At 38.4% G+C, this 14,566-nt stretch overlaps 1 protein-coding gene across 2 annotated transcripts in view; it reads right to left on the reverse strand.

Annotated features, from left to right (window-relative positions):
* The window catches only part of stard3 (StAR related lipid transfer domain containing 3), a 33,147-nt gene continuing 18,581 nt past the window's right edge, over nucleotides 1-14,566 (reverse strand). For both annotated transcript variants that reach the window (XM_072675696.1, XM_072675697.1), the window contains exons 7-15: nucleotides 11,716-11,817; nucleotides 11,491-11,546; nucleotides 11,113-11,205; nucleotides 10,137-10,199; nucleotides 8,845-8,940; nucleotides 8,407-8,486; nucleotides 7,221-7,325; nucleotides 7,013-7,106; nucleotides 1-6,541 (exon numbers count right to left, since the gene is read on the reverse strand). In XM_072675696.1, the coding sequence (XP_072531797.1) occupies nucleotides 6,434-6,541; nucleotides 7,013-7,106; nucleotides 7,221-7,325; nucleotides 8,407-8,486; nucleotides 8,845-8,940; nucleotides 10,137-10,199; nucleotides 11,113-11,205; nucleotides 11,491-11,546; nucleotides 11,716-11,817 (797 nt within the window). In that variant the 3' untranslated portion in view covers nucleotides 1-6,433. The remainder of the gene's footprint in view (nucleotides 6,542-7,012; nucleotides 7,107-7,220; nucleotides 7,326-8,406; nucleotides 8,487-8,844; nucleotides 8,941-10,136; nucleotides 10,200-11,112; nucleotides 11,206-11,490; nucleotides 11,547-11,715; nucleotides 11,818-14,566) is intronic.

The raw sequence follows: 14,566 nt of genomic DNA on the forward strand, positions 1-14,566 counted from the left end.
TTTTATCTTGTATGAGCTGTTAACTTTATTAGCAGATATGATTCTCAGTACAAGCTGTTTAGAAATTACCAGTATTCCACTTGATTCAAAATCTGATCTCATCATCTACAGCTTATAGGTGTACAATATTACACTAAAGTACTGCATTTAAATAAAATGTTTGATAACGGGAACATTTTGCTTTACAAAAACAAAATACAATAAAAAATTAAAATAAGCAACCCCACCCCCACACACACACAAAAGAAAACAACAAAAAACAAAAACTAAATCTACATTTCTGAACCTGTGAAATCAGTGTGAAGGCACACAAAGTCAAACATTGCAGTAAACGGGCAAAACATAACACAGGCCACTTTGAACTGTGTATAAAGTCACAAATATGGATTTGATCAGTGTAACTTAAATAGCGAGACTCCATCAACTTCTCTGCAGAATGAAATGGTGAGCAAATTTATTCAGGTTGGTTTGATGTAAAACTTTCCACTGTAGAAAAACGTAGAGAGACAGTATCGTTCACAGTGGTGGTGAATTCTAATGCCTCCAATAGCTCCCTCACAGAAAGCTATTACACCAAAATGGTTACAAACACACTGCCTGATGATTTGGTCAGATTTGCTATTTTACCATATATATAAAACTCAGATGATCACCCAGCAGCTACACTGGTGGTTCTGGACAGTAAATAAAATGTGTTGTAGTCATGGCGACCCCCGTTGTCTATCACCACCAACACAGTAAAGAAATCAGTCAGTCAAGTTTCTCTACAATGAACCATTTCACACCAAACTCACTGTGGATGTGTGCATCTCAACCACTGAATTATGCAGATATGCAGCTTCCGTTAGACCCTCTTCCCAAACGAGCCGTTTTAAATGGAGCTGTCACAGCTTTCCAAAACGTCTCCTCAGTGAGTAACACGCCAGCACCTTCACCATGCAGCAGTGTTTTTGCAATTTAATGTGTAACGAATGTCATTATGGCTTTATTATGCAAGTCACAGTGTTTGTAAGAGGTGTAGGAGGAGAGATAAGCAGGCCTACCATGGAATCATGTGTCTGGATCTGAATAAGGACGCTTTGTTCTGTTTGGAATCAGCTGCTGTAAAATCTCCAGCACTTTCCTTACACACTGTTCACTTCAAGTGATGACACTGTAAAAAAATCAAGTCCTCGAGTTTTTGTTTTTGAAGATCAACCACGCTGGTTGAAGTTAATAAGCGAAACTAACAAAAAAATGAGATGAATATTACTTCAGCCTGTGATTTATGACAGTGAAGAGAAGAGTTTAGAAATATAGAGCGTTGATAGACACATACCAGCAACATCATGATCTCTGTTTATTATGATATGGCCAACTGAGGGTCCACAAATGTGTCTTTTTAAAGCAACTGGTTTTGGATTAGTCTGGTAAAAATCCTATTATTCATGTGTTATTAATATTCACCCTAATGAGGGACTGTAGCTCCACCTCAGTTTATATCACAATACCTACATTTAGAGTGTTATTAATATTCACCCTAATGAGAGACTGTAGCTCCACCTCAGTTTATATCACAATACCTACATTTAGAGTGTTATTAATATTCAACCCTAATAAGAGACTGTAGCTCCACCTCAGTTTATATCACAATACCTACATTTAGAGTGTTATTAATATTCACCCTAATGAGAGACTGTAGCTCCACCTCAGTGTATATCACAATACCTACATTTAGAGTGTTATTAATATTCAACCCTAATAAGAGACTGTAGCTCCACCTCAGTTTATATCACAATACCTACATTTAGAGTGTTATTAATATTCAACCCTAATAAGAGACTGTAGCTCCACCTCAGTTTATATCACAATACCTACATTTAGAGTGTTATTAATATTAACCCCTAATGAGAGACTGTAGCTCCACCTCAGTTTATATCACAATACCTACATTTAGAGTGTTATTAATATTCACCCTAATGAGAGACTGTAGCTCCATCTCCGTTTATATCACAATACCTACATTTAGAGTGTTATTAATATTCACCCTAATGAGAGACTGTAGCTCCACCTCAGTTTATATCACAATACCTACATTTAGAGTGTTATTAATATTCACCCTAATGAGAGACTGTAGCTCCACCTCAGTGTATATCACAATACCTACATTTAGAGTGTTATTAATATTCAACCCTAATGAGAGACTGTAGCTCCATCTCCGTTTATATCACAATATATATATATATATCACAATATATATATATATATAATATTCAACCCTAAATGTAGGTATTGTGATCTACACCGAGGTGGAGCTGCAGTCTCTCATTAGGGCTGAATGGAATTTTACCAGCTCTCTGTAAAGACTAACCTTTGCTTACAGTTGCTATGAAAGAACACATTTGCGGGTGTAACATGGAGAAGTGACTTTCAGCCCTGGTGGACTGCAGTACACCAGTAAACCATTATTTATATAGTTCAAATGTTTGGAATCAGTTGTTTTATGAATTATTATTTTATTGAATGTTTGATGTGTGTTGATGTTTTAAGTATAAATTAGAGGAAACAAACTATATTCTGTATTTTGCTGCATATTATAGACAATTTATTGAATTAATAAATTTAACATTTGAAAAATATAACATATGGTAGAAAACTTGTACATGGCCTCACTTGCTAGAACCTTGAGACAGATTACGTTTTGGTCTACTACTAGCCATTGATTAACTAAATGACTTGTGTAGTAGAAATGTAGTTAATGTCAGTTGATAGTCTAAGCTAGTTAAGGTTATATAAGGTTCTATTGTCCTAAAAATGATTTTTTACTACTTTTCGAATATATACACAGATTTCTTCCCAATTTCTTTAGTAAAGGCAACAGATCTATACAGAACCATGAAAACTCAAAGAACCATTTGAATGCATATATGGTTACATTTCTGGTTAAATGGTTGTTCAATAGGGTATATATTTAAAATGATTTATCAACACATAATTTCCATAAAGGTGAACAGAACAGCAATCACTCATTATTCAACACACATCAGCACTCTTGAATTGTCTATAAACCAATTGAAATCGATGAAATCGACACTACATATTATATCAATATCACTATTATATCTATAGATTATATATCACATATATCTATAGATTGATCTGCAATTTCATTTCTTTATTCATTACTGAACACCAAGATTCCACACATTTGAACACTAGTGTTCTGTACTTAAATGTATTATTCAGACCTTCTATTTATGTGTTATAGAAATTCATCGTATTGCCTCTTCCAGTTAAACTTTGCAGACATGAGCAGTTTTGAATATTAGTGGTAATGCTGTAGTTCGTATTCTGAAGAGAGGGAAGCTCAGCCCGTTTAGGGATTTCTAATTCTGGTCAATAACAGAGCTGAACTGTACAAAGTGCTGAAACTAAAGCCCTCCAGGTCCACCGCTGTGATAAATACCACACCATCGATCTGAGGTCAAAAGTGACCCCCCAGCAGCTTAAGCAGATAATGCACTCTTTCAACAGGGAGGCTGCGGCTCTGCTTTAGGGGTCTAAATAGATTTGTCTGGACTCCAATACCAGTCTCTCACTGTGTTGGGAGTTGGTTGGTTGGTTTTAACACTGGAGCTACGAGGCTAATGTAGCTAGCATGTAATGGAGGCTTATAAACCAGCATCAGAATGTTGCTAACTGCATGCAGAACTCATCACTGACCATGCAGAGGTGCTCAGTAATGACTATGTGGTTTCTGACTGTTCTCCATAACTGATCCAATGATATAGTTTTATGATGCTGATTAGTGGGTATATGTTACATTAGCATTGTAGCTCTAGTGTGGAACTAAAGAAGAAGGCCTAATTGTTTTAGCATGTGTAAACAACACAAGGATGTCTGTCCAGTCACGAAGATGTCTTAGCATGCAGCACCCTCCTTTGGCCATTCTAAGCTACTGTAATGAGTGTAGCAGACTCCTTTGGAGCTACTGAAAGAACCAACAGTTCTGTGGAGACATCCACAGGACAAATACTGGGACAGAAAGTTCTTTTTGAGTTTTTCTGGGTGTATGTTTACAGTCTTATAATAAAAGCACCTCAGTCCTTCCCTTTTAGGTTAGCATAAGTATTAAGGCAAAAATAAACTTCACATTATTATAAAAAGTGACTATTTGTTGAATCCAGTGACCTCAAATCAGCTCGAAACTGCTCACATGTTTCAAAAAAACAAAAAAAAAACCAAATTCTATTACCTACATCAATATCTATACCAAACAAGCCTGCTTCCCAGGGGCCAGTTCACCAGCACCTAAAAACAGAGTCAGAAAGAGTCCAAGTACAATGCTCAGCAACAGCCAGGCCAGCAGACTGAGTAGAAACGTGGCACAGAAACAACTGAGCTTTAAATCCCCAACAGCGTCCAACGTAAAGGAATTACTGACTGTATGTCTTCCAAAGAATTACAGAATTAATAGAATTAAGACTACAGCGTTGGAAATTAAATCAATCAAATTGCCTATATGCTACATTTCTATTGTGTTTATTTGTGGTTATTTCCTTTGAAGGTCCACTTACACTCTAAGTAAAAAGGTTGGTGCAACATAGAGCCATTTAAAAGTTATTTTCCATCATAGAAAACAAACATTTTAGCATTCAAATGGTTCCTTAGGCCATTACCAAAAAACCCTTGAAGAACCATTTTTTTAATACCTTTTTATATGACTGAATTTATCATCAGACAGAAACATCTCTTAGTTGTCCTCCCGTTATCTCTTAGAATTCAACAGGCGGTTTCTATTTACTGTGCCTTTAAGACCGATATACGTCAATAAGCTGTGTTCTGATTGGCTGCCTAGTATTGTGCCTCTTTTAAGCAGCAGCCCAGGCTGAAACACTCCTTAAAGCTCCAGCATGAATAGATGGGTCTAAACTGGTGTAGGCTGAATGTGAGGATACATGTGAATGCGATGTTTTTCACAGCATCACAAAAATCTATGAATTCCAAACAGGCTGTATTTGCAGCTCAGTTTACATGTATGGACGGAGGACTGATCTACACAGTGTAAAACCTCAATGATTACATACTTGCTTACAATCTTATTTAAAAGAGAGAAATAGAGCAACGAGAGAAATAGTTTTTTCACAATATGGGCCCTTTAAAAAACAAAGAATTTGCAGAAAGCCAGGGGGGGAAAAAACTTCAAAAAGCAGTGTTTGTAAAACATGGTGGAGGTAGTATAAAGATAGCCATACAGGCCACTCGTCATTATTTGTGATGTAAATGAACACAGTGACTTATCAACTACAAGGACAACGGAGGTGTGCAGGAACCTAAAAGTGCCAGCAGTGAGGGGCTTGACTAAAAAGTAAGACACAAGTACATCAGTCTGCCAAGGCACCTGGAGCAGTAATCTTTATCTTCTGATTCTGTAGCATCTGGTCAACAACAGACAAATAGTGCAAGTTTCCCTGAACTTGTGGAGGAAAAAAAAAAAGACTTGTTCACATGAAACATGAGATTTCTAATAGAAGGCAAAAGGCAGTTAAAGAGTACAGACAATGACTATTTTAAAGATTTGTAAATGAGACCAACAATCTGTATATGTGGTTCTTTCAGAGATGGCACTATGGTGTAGGCGGCGTTTACACAGGCACCATCTGTTCCCCATAGATGTTGCAAAGCTGGATAATACCTTAGAATTAGCTTTTCAGCCTGTCTCATCTAAACACAGCTGGAGTTGTTTTCTGTTTTTTTTCCTAAGTTCAGGGAAACATATGCTTTCATTCATTATTGTAAATTATTGTCCATGGTAATCAATGGTACAAAGCAGAAGCAGCAGATAAAGATTAGACTGAAAACCATGCGAGTATTCCTTTAAACCTGCTGTAGAGTGGACTGAGGTCAGGACTCAACACAAATATACACAAATATCCCAATACATATGCTCACATCATAGTGACATTATTTCAACACACTGTGAAATAAACATCCCGGAAACCCCCTCCTCCCTCTAAAAATGAATCTTTGTACCTTTAACTCAATTCCTTCATTTCATTTACAGCCCAAACAGTGCAAGCACACAGCAAAACTCTACGTGTTCTGTCCCAATACCTCTCCCTGTAGTCACTGGATACAACAAACAAACTAGCCGTTAAAGAAATGGGGATAAACCAAAAAAAGAAAAAAGGAGGGGGGCTCAGATGTGATGTCCACAAGAAGCAGCCATTGCAGGGTTTTGAAGAGAATATCCTTCGGAAGTCGAGCTCTGATGAGCTTCACCATTCTTTCCAGCACTGTTACTGTCGGTGTGCTGTACCTCCTCCCAGCCACTGAATCTCCACATGGCAACCAGGAAAATACTGCTGTGCTGTAGAAAATGGACAGGCCAGAGCGGCGCCCGCGGCTGAACTCTGCTCTGGCGTGATGAGTAAACAAGTCAGTCGCTCCTTGGTTACCGTAGAGACGCGCGGACCTCCATGATGCGATGACGAAGGTGAGTCATGAACTCGAACATGGTAGCTGCCAGAGACTGATGGATCAGATACCGAGGGAGACGACCCTGAGAAAGAGAGCAAGAGAGAGAGGTGTTTCTAACGGGGGTAAGAAATGGTGAAGGAGGGAAATGAGGGAAATAAGGGGGATAACAGGAAAACTGAAGGAAAGGAAAACTGGGGTGGGGGGCGGTATTCTGAGATATATTTATATATATTTATTTATTAGTATTTGCCACATTGTTTACTCTGTACTGTCAAATCCTATGTATACTGTGTACTAAACAATGACAGAGTTTTAAATTATACACACTACATGCTAATTGTACCACAAAATAAAATGCTACTTCACGTTACTAGCAGATAATTCTGGATGCTGTACAGCTTCCCCAGTTACTACTGAAACATCTACAGCATCTTCATTTTTACAGCTTCTTACGAACCGAAAACATCATCATCCCATTACACCTGTCGTCTACACAGAGCTGCAATCCACTTGTTTATACGAATGACTGCAGTACAGGGGAAAGAGGACTCACTTTAAGATCAGTGTTGAGCACCCAAATGAAAGTGCAGACTGAGGGATTACTGCTGGACTTCAGCACCACAAACCCCCCTGGGCCGTTCTCACCACTGCAGGAGAGAGCGAGAGAGAGACACAGAGAGAGAGACAGAGGGGAATGGTGAAGACTGAAATACAGCATTTACTTTATGAATGAGTGAAGCTAAAGGAAGGAGAGGACATACCGAACATAGCGAGCATGCGGAGGTTTGGCACTGTGATTGGTCGACATACCAGCAGAGATGTAACGATCTCTCTTCCTCTCCACCCTGCGCACGTTTACAAAATCCCTAAGGAGGGGAGAGAGGCAAAGCAAGTCAAAAATCTTCCACTGGCAACCCTGTCCCGCCCTAATTAAACTACGTTTACCCAATCAAACTATTCAGTGTATAAAAGAGTGCCAATATATACTGTATTTATTATTTTAGATATTTTAAATTTATTATAATGTATTTATTTATATTTTATATTATTTATATTATATTTATTATACATTTCTTACTATATCTCAATGACCATTGTTTTTATGGTCATTAATGTTATAATTGATATCTGTAAGTTAATCTTTAAAATATACATGCATATTGTGCTGTTGTCGTTTATTTATTTATTTATTTATTATTCCCCCACTTTATCTTCCTTTTATCAATTTATGCTATATCTTATAGTACATACATACATACATACATACATACATACATACATACATATATATATATATATATATATATATATATATATATATATATATATATATATATATATATATATATAAACAAATCAATAACTCACATTAAACTAACTTAAGCACAGTTTACAATCACATCAGGAAATTACTGCAGTCTTCCGGCATAGAGTTAAGTGCAGAGTGGAGAGCAGAGGGAAATGTGGAGTTTACTAAGGGAATGTTCTCAAATTATGCATATCCATAGACAACAGCAGTGTAACCACTGTTAGTAGTTTGCACCTCCAGTTTGGTACAAAGGGGGGGGGGGTAATACAGCCTGTAGTGTGTTAATTAAGCAGTAAAATGTAAATGTTAGCATGCTGGATGTACTTCCAGACACATGCACACACATTCAGCAACACAGATACACTATACTTGTCCGCTGGCAAGAATTTTGGGCCACATGAAAAGATTACACTGGGCACCACAACTCTAACAATTCTGCCAAAAGGATAAAAATATTTTTTAAAGGCCTCTGTCATTCACAGGCCCTTGCAATCATCTCACCCAACCAGTTAGGAGTGGAACATCAGTGGAATTTCCTTTTATTACAGTTTTATTTAACAACATGTATTAAACGCGCACACTGTGGGTGATTTTGGGCAAAACAGCATAGCGTAATTAGGATTAGTGTCTGTGTGTACCTGGGAGACACTACTCCACCTGCTGCTCCTGCAGATACATCGTATGACACCAGTGTGTTATCATCCACTCTCTGTAAAATCTACACAGACACAGGAAAAGCAGAACACAACTGTTTAAAATTATTTCAAAATCAGTACCACTCATTCCTCCAGCCCATGGGCTATACATGGAAACTAAGCTGCAAAAACAGCCTGTTGTGAATTCACTTGTCCTTGTTCAGCAGGATAATGCTCCCTACTACACCGCAAAAATTCTTCAGAACAGTTGTGCCAGTGCTAACGTCATAGTTTCCCAATCGGACAGAGCGGTTTTGGTGGTATGAGGGGACCTACACAATATTGGGCAGCAACAAACATTATAGGTGGACAATGAAGCGTATGGGCCTTTACATACAGAGTTCAAACAGGTTCTCTGTGTGTGAGTGGAAGTGTGTATACCTGGCATGCTGACACCGTTCTGTTCCATTGCACCATCTTCTCCGGCTGTAAAATGACCTCCTGGTACACTAGCTCAGCAGCACACTGCAGTAGTGCCTACATACATACAAACACAGACAGTGAGAAAAATTATATGTACAGGTTAAATGGAGTAAATCTAATTGAGCCACTATATCTACATTACAAGCCTAATTGCCCCCCCCCCCCAAAAAAAAAAAAAAAAAACAACTGAAAGAAGCTGCATAAAAGCATCACTGAAGAAGAATACAGTAGAGTAAGGTCAGTAAGTCACTGGCTTGATAAAAGGATATGGTGGGAATGTGCCATCTACCCACCCTGGACAGAGCAAGGCCAACTTTTCTCTCTCAAGGTCCTGACCACTGATGGCTAGCAGCATCCCTGGGATTCAACCTAGCGATTTTCTGGTCATAGTGAGAACGGCTAATTTTGTTGGTGTTTTACATTGTTTAACACATCTAGATGTAAATACTAGGAAATAAAAAGTTCAAATTGATATATTGTTTAGATATATTGTTTCATATTCATCCGTTTGACCTCAAACCAAAATGATAAGTGTAGCAAAAGCAAAGCAAAAGAATAGGCCTTGCTATTCCAGTACTTTCAGGGAAGATTTAAGGTTCTGCATGTCTAAGTTTATTATTAGAGCTAGAGAAACAGTGCCGTGCAGGAATGTATCCAATTGAGGACCACATATAAAAGTGGCAAAGATCTGACTAGAAAACAAATATCTTATCTTAGTCACATTAAAGCACAATATCTGAACATATGGTCATAAAAAAATGCTTACGCTAATCTACGTGTTTCTGCTAATAATATTATTAAAATGTGTCAACAGTGAAGAAAGTGATATAATAAACCATCTCACAACCACTTCTTGCAAGGGGTCTAACTATACACAAGTCACAGTTCAGTTCACGCCACAGTTTGGTTTCCATGGTTTAATGTGTTTAGTACAACAGGGGGAAAAAAGCAAGGTAGAATTCTGAAGTAGAATTAAGCACCAAATGTCAGAATAGGACCATGTTTCCACACACCCTACAACTGTCTAACAACACAGTCACACCGTCCTCGTCCAATACATCATGGTTACGTGAGTTGAAATAAGGGGGAAAAAAGACTAATACTATTACGCTTGTGAAATTACCGAACAGTGACATCAGTGCCGTGCCAGTTCAATGCAAATACCCGTACCCCCCCTGCACCTAGTGTTAAATTCAACACTGCTGCTGGAGATAATTAGTAAAAAACAGAAAGGAGAGGGAGGAATATACCTTCAGAATGAATGTCTTTCCATGGAAAGGAATCTCCAGTGTGTACACACAGTCCCCAATGTCCTGCACATGCACACACACAGACATCAGCTTTAAAGTGCATTACAAATACCTAAAAACAGGCCACACATCACTTCTCTTGGAAAAAACAACACACTTTTACAATTAAGACCCTCAAAGTAAATGTAAATACATTCAGAACAGCAGATGTTTTGGTATGTTATGTAAAATAATGCGTCCGTGTTGGACACAGCAGCTTCCTTACACTGATCACATTTATTTGGACACATTTTTTACATGTTCAGGTTGGAAAGCGTATCTGCTTCAAACAACACAGACCTGTGTTGAATTAACTGTGTTTATAGAGACCTAACAAACAATGACTCCAAAAGTAAACAATGAGAAACCTCCATGTTGTTGCTTCAGGCAGCGCTTACTGAGGCCCTACCTACACGTATCCTGATATTTAATAAAATGATGCTTTTACGCTGTGTTTGGCCTCCTGTCCACACAAATGCTGCAATCTAGGTCACTGAGAACTGAGGTTTTTGTAAACCCTGTCTATTGCAGAAGACATTTTTAGACATTTACCATGTGCATGGTTGTAGCCAAGAGTGTTGTTACTCCAGTTTTAGTTCACTAACATTCTTCTATCAAGCTTTTGTCTTTAAGTATAGTGGCTACCTTAACATGAGAAAACTAAAAATATAAGATAGAAGTGAGTGTGTGAAGCTTTATATTCTTGCTGTCACATGTCCACTAGACTGACAGTAGTATAAATAAATAAATAAATAAATAAATAAATATAAATCTGCATATCCGGATGTGTGTGGACGGAGCCTGACCTACATGAACATTAGCTCTGAATGTGGACTTTTGTTTTGACCTGTTTTGGAGATAATGTGTGTGTGAGTGTGTACACCCCCCGCAAAGAGGAATTCTAATGGAAACCTCCACCGCATAGATGCACACTCACATTATTCTTTTCAAACTTCCAGTTTTCCTCCTGAGACAATATCTGCTCCACCACAGCCATTGCTTCGCGGCCCTGCCGCACAAACTCCTTCTCCTGACAAACAGACAAACGTCCTGAGAACTGAATTTTACTTGCTTTAAGCGTTAGTCCTCGAAGCATGAACATTATCTCAAAACGTGTTTGCTAAAATGACTTAAAACAAGTTCTTAAACATTTTTAAATAATCAAATATTCCTATAATATTAGTCAATATTAGTTATTATTTTAGTTGCCTATATATTGTTACAGCGTAGTAATGAACTATTTACATTCCTCATCCCAATCAATAATGAGCTGTGACTTTGAATTCTGTCAATCTGTAAATATGAATTTCAGAACCTGGGCAGTTACTGCTCTTCTGCCAAGGCCTTCCTCATCAAGGTCATCCTCGGAACCTGACACACACACACACAAACCTCCTTAACAGAGTGTGAAAAATGACTCAGGTCCAAATTGTTAGATGCTCAGAGATATTAAAGTAATTAAATACATAAGCAAATGAAAGCAACACTGCAGCTGTGTGTAGAAGCTAAAACAGTGAACAATGGGTTAACAGTGGGTTACCTGCGAGGGACTCTGGAGGAGAGTAGAACTGGCCGTCGGATACGGCTCTCGGGTAGACCACGCGAGTGCTCTCACATGCTGCATTTACCGCGGCCAGATAGGCTGAGAAAGAGAAATAAAATATTATCATAAAATATAACTATATATATATATATATATATATATATATATATATATATATATATATATATAGAGAGAGAGAGAGAGAGAGAGCGCAGACTATATATATAGAGCAGACTCTTCTTGTGCTTTTGGGGCAGTAGAAGTGTACGGGCATAGATACCGTCAGCGTTTAGTATGTGTCTCAATGTACAAACTGAAACCTCAGTTCTGCAATATTTACCCTAATAGTGCATATAGTGTAATCTCTCTCTCTCTCTCGCGCACACACACACACACACACACACACACACCTCAGATGAACAAGAACACATGAAATTCCACCATGTCATTAATTATTTAACAAAAACTAGGCCAAAATGCAGAACGAGTGTGTGAAAAATTAAGTACACCCTTACGGCTTCTATAGGAATTAAGACTTAAGATTAAGTACAGCCAGGTACAGCTAATCAAATGCGCTTGATTAATTCATCATCACCAAGTGTGACCACCTCTGTAAAAGATTTTCTTTGGAAGTTGGCTGGTCTGGAGCCTTCAGGTGTGTGTTAGCCAAGTGCCAAGGAGGAAAGACAGCAGTGATGATATGCTGCCTATCGATCCGGAAAGGATTACAGGGCCATTTACAAACAATCGGAAGTCACACAAGTGGAAAACATTTAAGACAGATACCAATATTCCAAGAAACAAACGTCCCATCAAATTTACCCCATGGTCAGACCCTGCAATGCTTAGAGAAATTGCAAAAAAAAAAGGGGGTTTGGATGGGTTGCCAAGAGAAAACCTCTTTTTTCTAAAAAGAACATGGCTGCACAGCTCAAGTTCGAAAGATTGCATTTAAACAAACCACAATACTTCTAAGACAATGTCCTCAGAAAAGATTGGACCAAAGTAAAGATGTCTGGGCCTTCCTGCACAGCGCTACATTTGATAAAAACCAAGCGAAACCTATCAGCACAAACACCTCATACAAACTATCTAACACAGTAGTGGAGGGGTGATGATGCAGCCACAGGATCTGGGCACCTTGCAGTCACTGAGTCAACCATAACCTCCTCTGTATATCAAAGTATCTATCCAACAGCTAAAGCTAACCTGAAATCGGGTCATGCAACAGGACAATGATCCCAAGCACACCAGAAAATCTACAACACAACGGCAGAAAAAGAAAGAATTAAGGTGCTGTGATGTGCCCACCAACCTCAATAAATTGAAGCAATGTTGTAAAGAAGTGGGACAAAATTCCTCCTGAACGTAAAAAAAAACTGTTGTGTGGTGTTGTTCATCTGAGGTTGTATTTCCCCAACTTTGAAACCTGCTAAGAATCAGATATTTATGATGCCCTGATATATAAAACATTGAATTAATAAAGAACACATTGAACCCAAAGAGAGTGACGTAACTCATGACTGTGTGTACATATACTTCTGGTCTCCACAGCTGTGTGTGTATCTTTGTTTGCTCTGCTTTGTTTTCTTTGTCACACTGTAACCGAAGCTTGTCACACAGTTTCAGTGACAGCATGTTCAGCATGCAAGGCGAGTTTCAGTTTCATGACAAAAACACAAAGGTCATGAGACGCCCACAGCTCCGGCCCTGCAGTGCAGTGTGTGTGTATGCATCCAGCTGGGTGGTGCAGCCATCAATACACTCTCTGTCTCAACGCTGGTGACTCCTTCAGCCGTCCCGGTTTAATCACAGCCTGTTACATCACTGACACTTCTTCAGCTTCCTCTATCAAAGTAGACTCTGTTGCATTTGCGGTGACCCAAACATGGGCTGGTCAGCAAAGAGAAAAGAACACTTCTCCTGGTCCTTTGTTCGATAAAACCCGTAAACGGACAAACAATCTTCCAGGATTTTTTTTTTTTTTAAATAAAAGGAGTGTGACATGCCAAGGGCTTCTATGGAAAGTAGAACAGCATGCTATTGTTTCTTTTATGTCACAAAATAACTAACTTACATATCTCTGTGTATGCATTTTACTGCAGTTTAGCCCGCTCACCCACCAATACGGTCATGTGAAAAAATGAGGGCACCCAATGAATACTTTTGTCTATTTGAACAGATTTAAATATCTGGAAATTTGAAAATTCACGTAAACAATATTGGGAGATGGAGCTAATATAACTAAAACACATACATCTGAAGAAACATTAAACATTATTTATAAAACATAGAAATGTATATTATAAAATTAATAGAAATGTAATTCTCCTGTGAGGGAAAAGTTAGAACTCCCCCACATGTATTTCTACCTAAAATGTGGAACATTTAGGTGCAGCACATCAGCTGCAGATGATAAGAAAACATGGTGAGAGAGAATTCTGGAGGAGCCCATCTTCAGACATTTGCTCTGATTTGCTATTGATTGTTAACCTCAGAGGGTTCACATTGTCAGATCCAAACAGCTTTCTTATGCTTAAAATATATATTTTTTAGCTCTTTAATCTATTCAATAAATCATTTTCTGTTCTGATTGGCTATTCTGTAGCGTATCTTGTTCCACAAGCTGTTCAGTTCAGGCTGAAATCCTCACGACTGAGGTGGGAACATCAAATTCACTTCCCAACAACCAGGAACATTGTTTAATTACTTCCCTAACATCTTCCTTTCCAAAAAACTGGTTCAGACGGTCTGCAGAACACCACCCCAGACCACTGAGACAGGAATGTGTGGGACTAAATTACTGGAGGATAAATGGGTGTGGCTAAATTGCTGGAGGGTGAATGGG

Source organism: Salminus brasiliensis, chromosome 3, assembly GCF_030463535.1.
Source record: "Salminus brasiliensis chromosome 3, fSalBra1.hap2, whole genome shotgun sequence".
NCBI classification, from domain to species: Eukaryota; Metazoa; Chordata; class Actinopteri; order Characiformes; family Bryconidae; genus Salminus; species Salminus brasiliensis.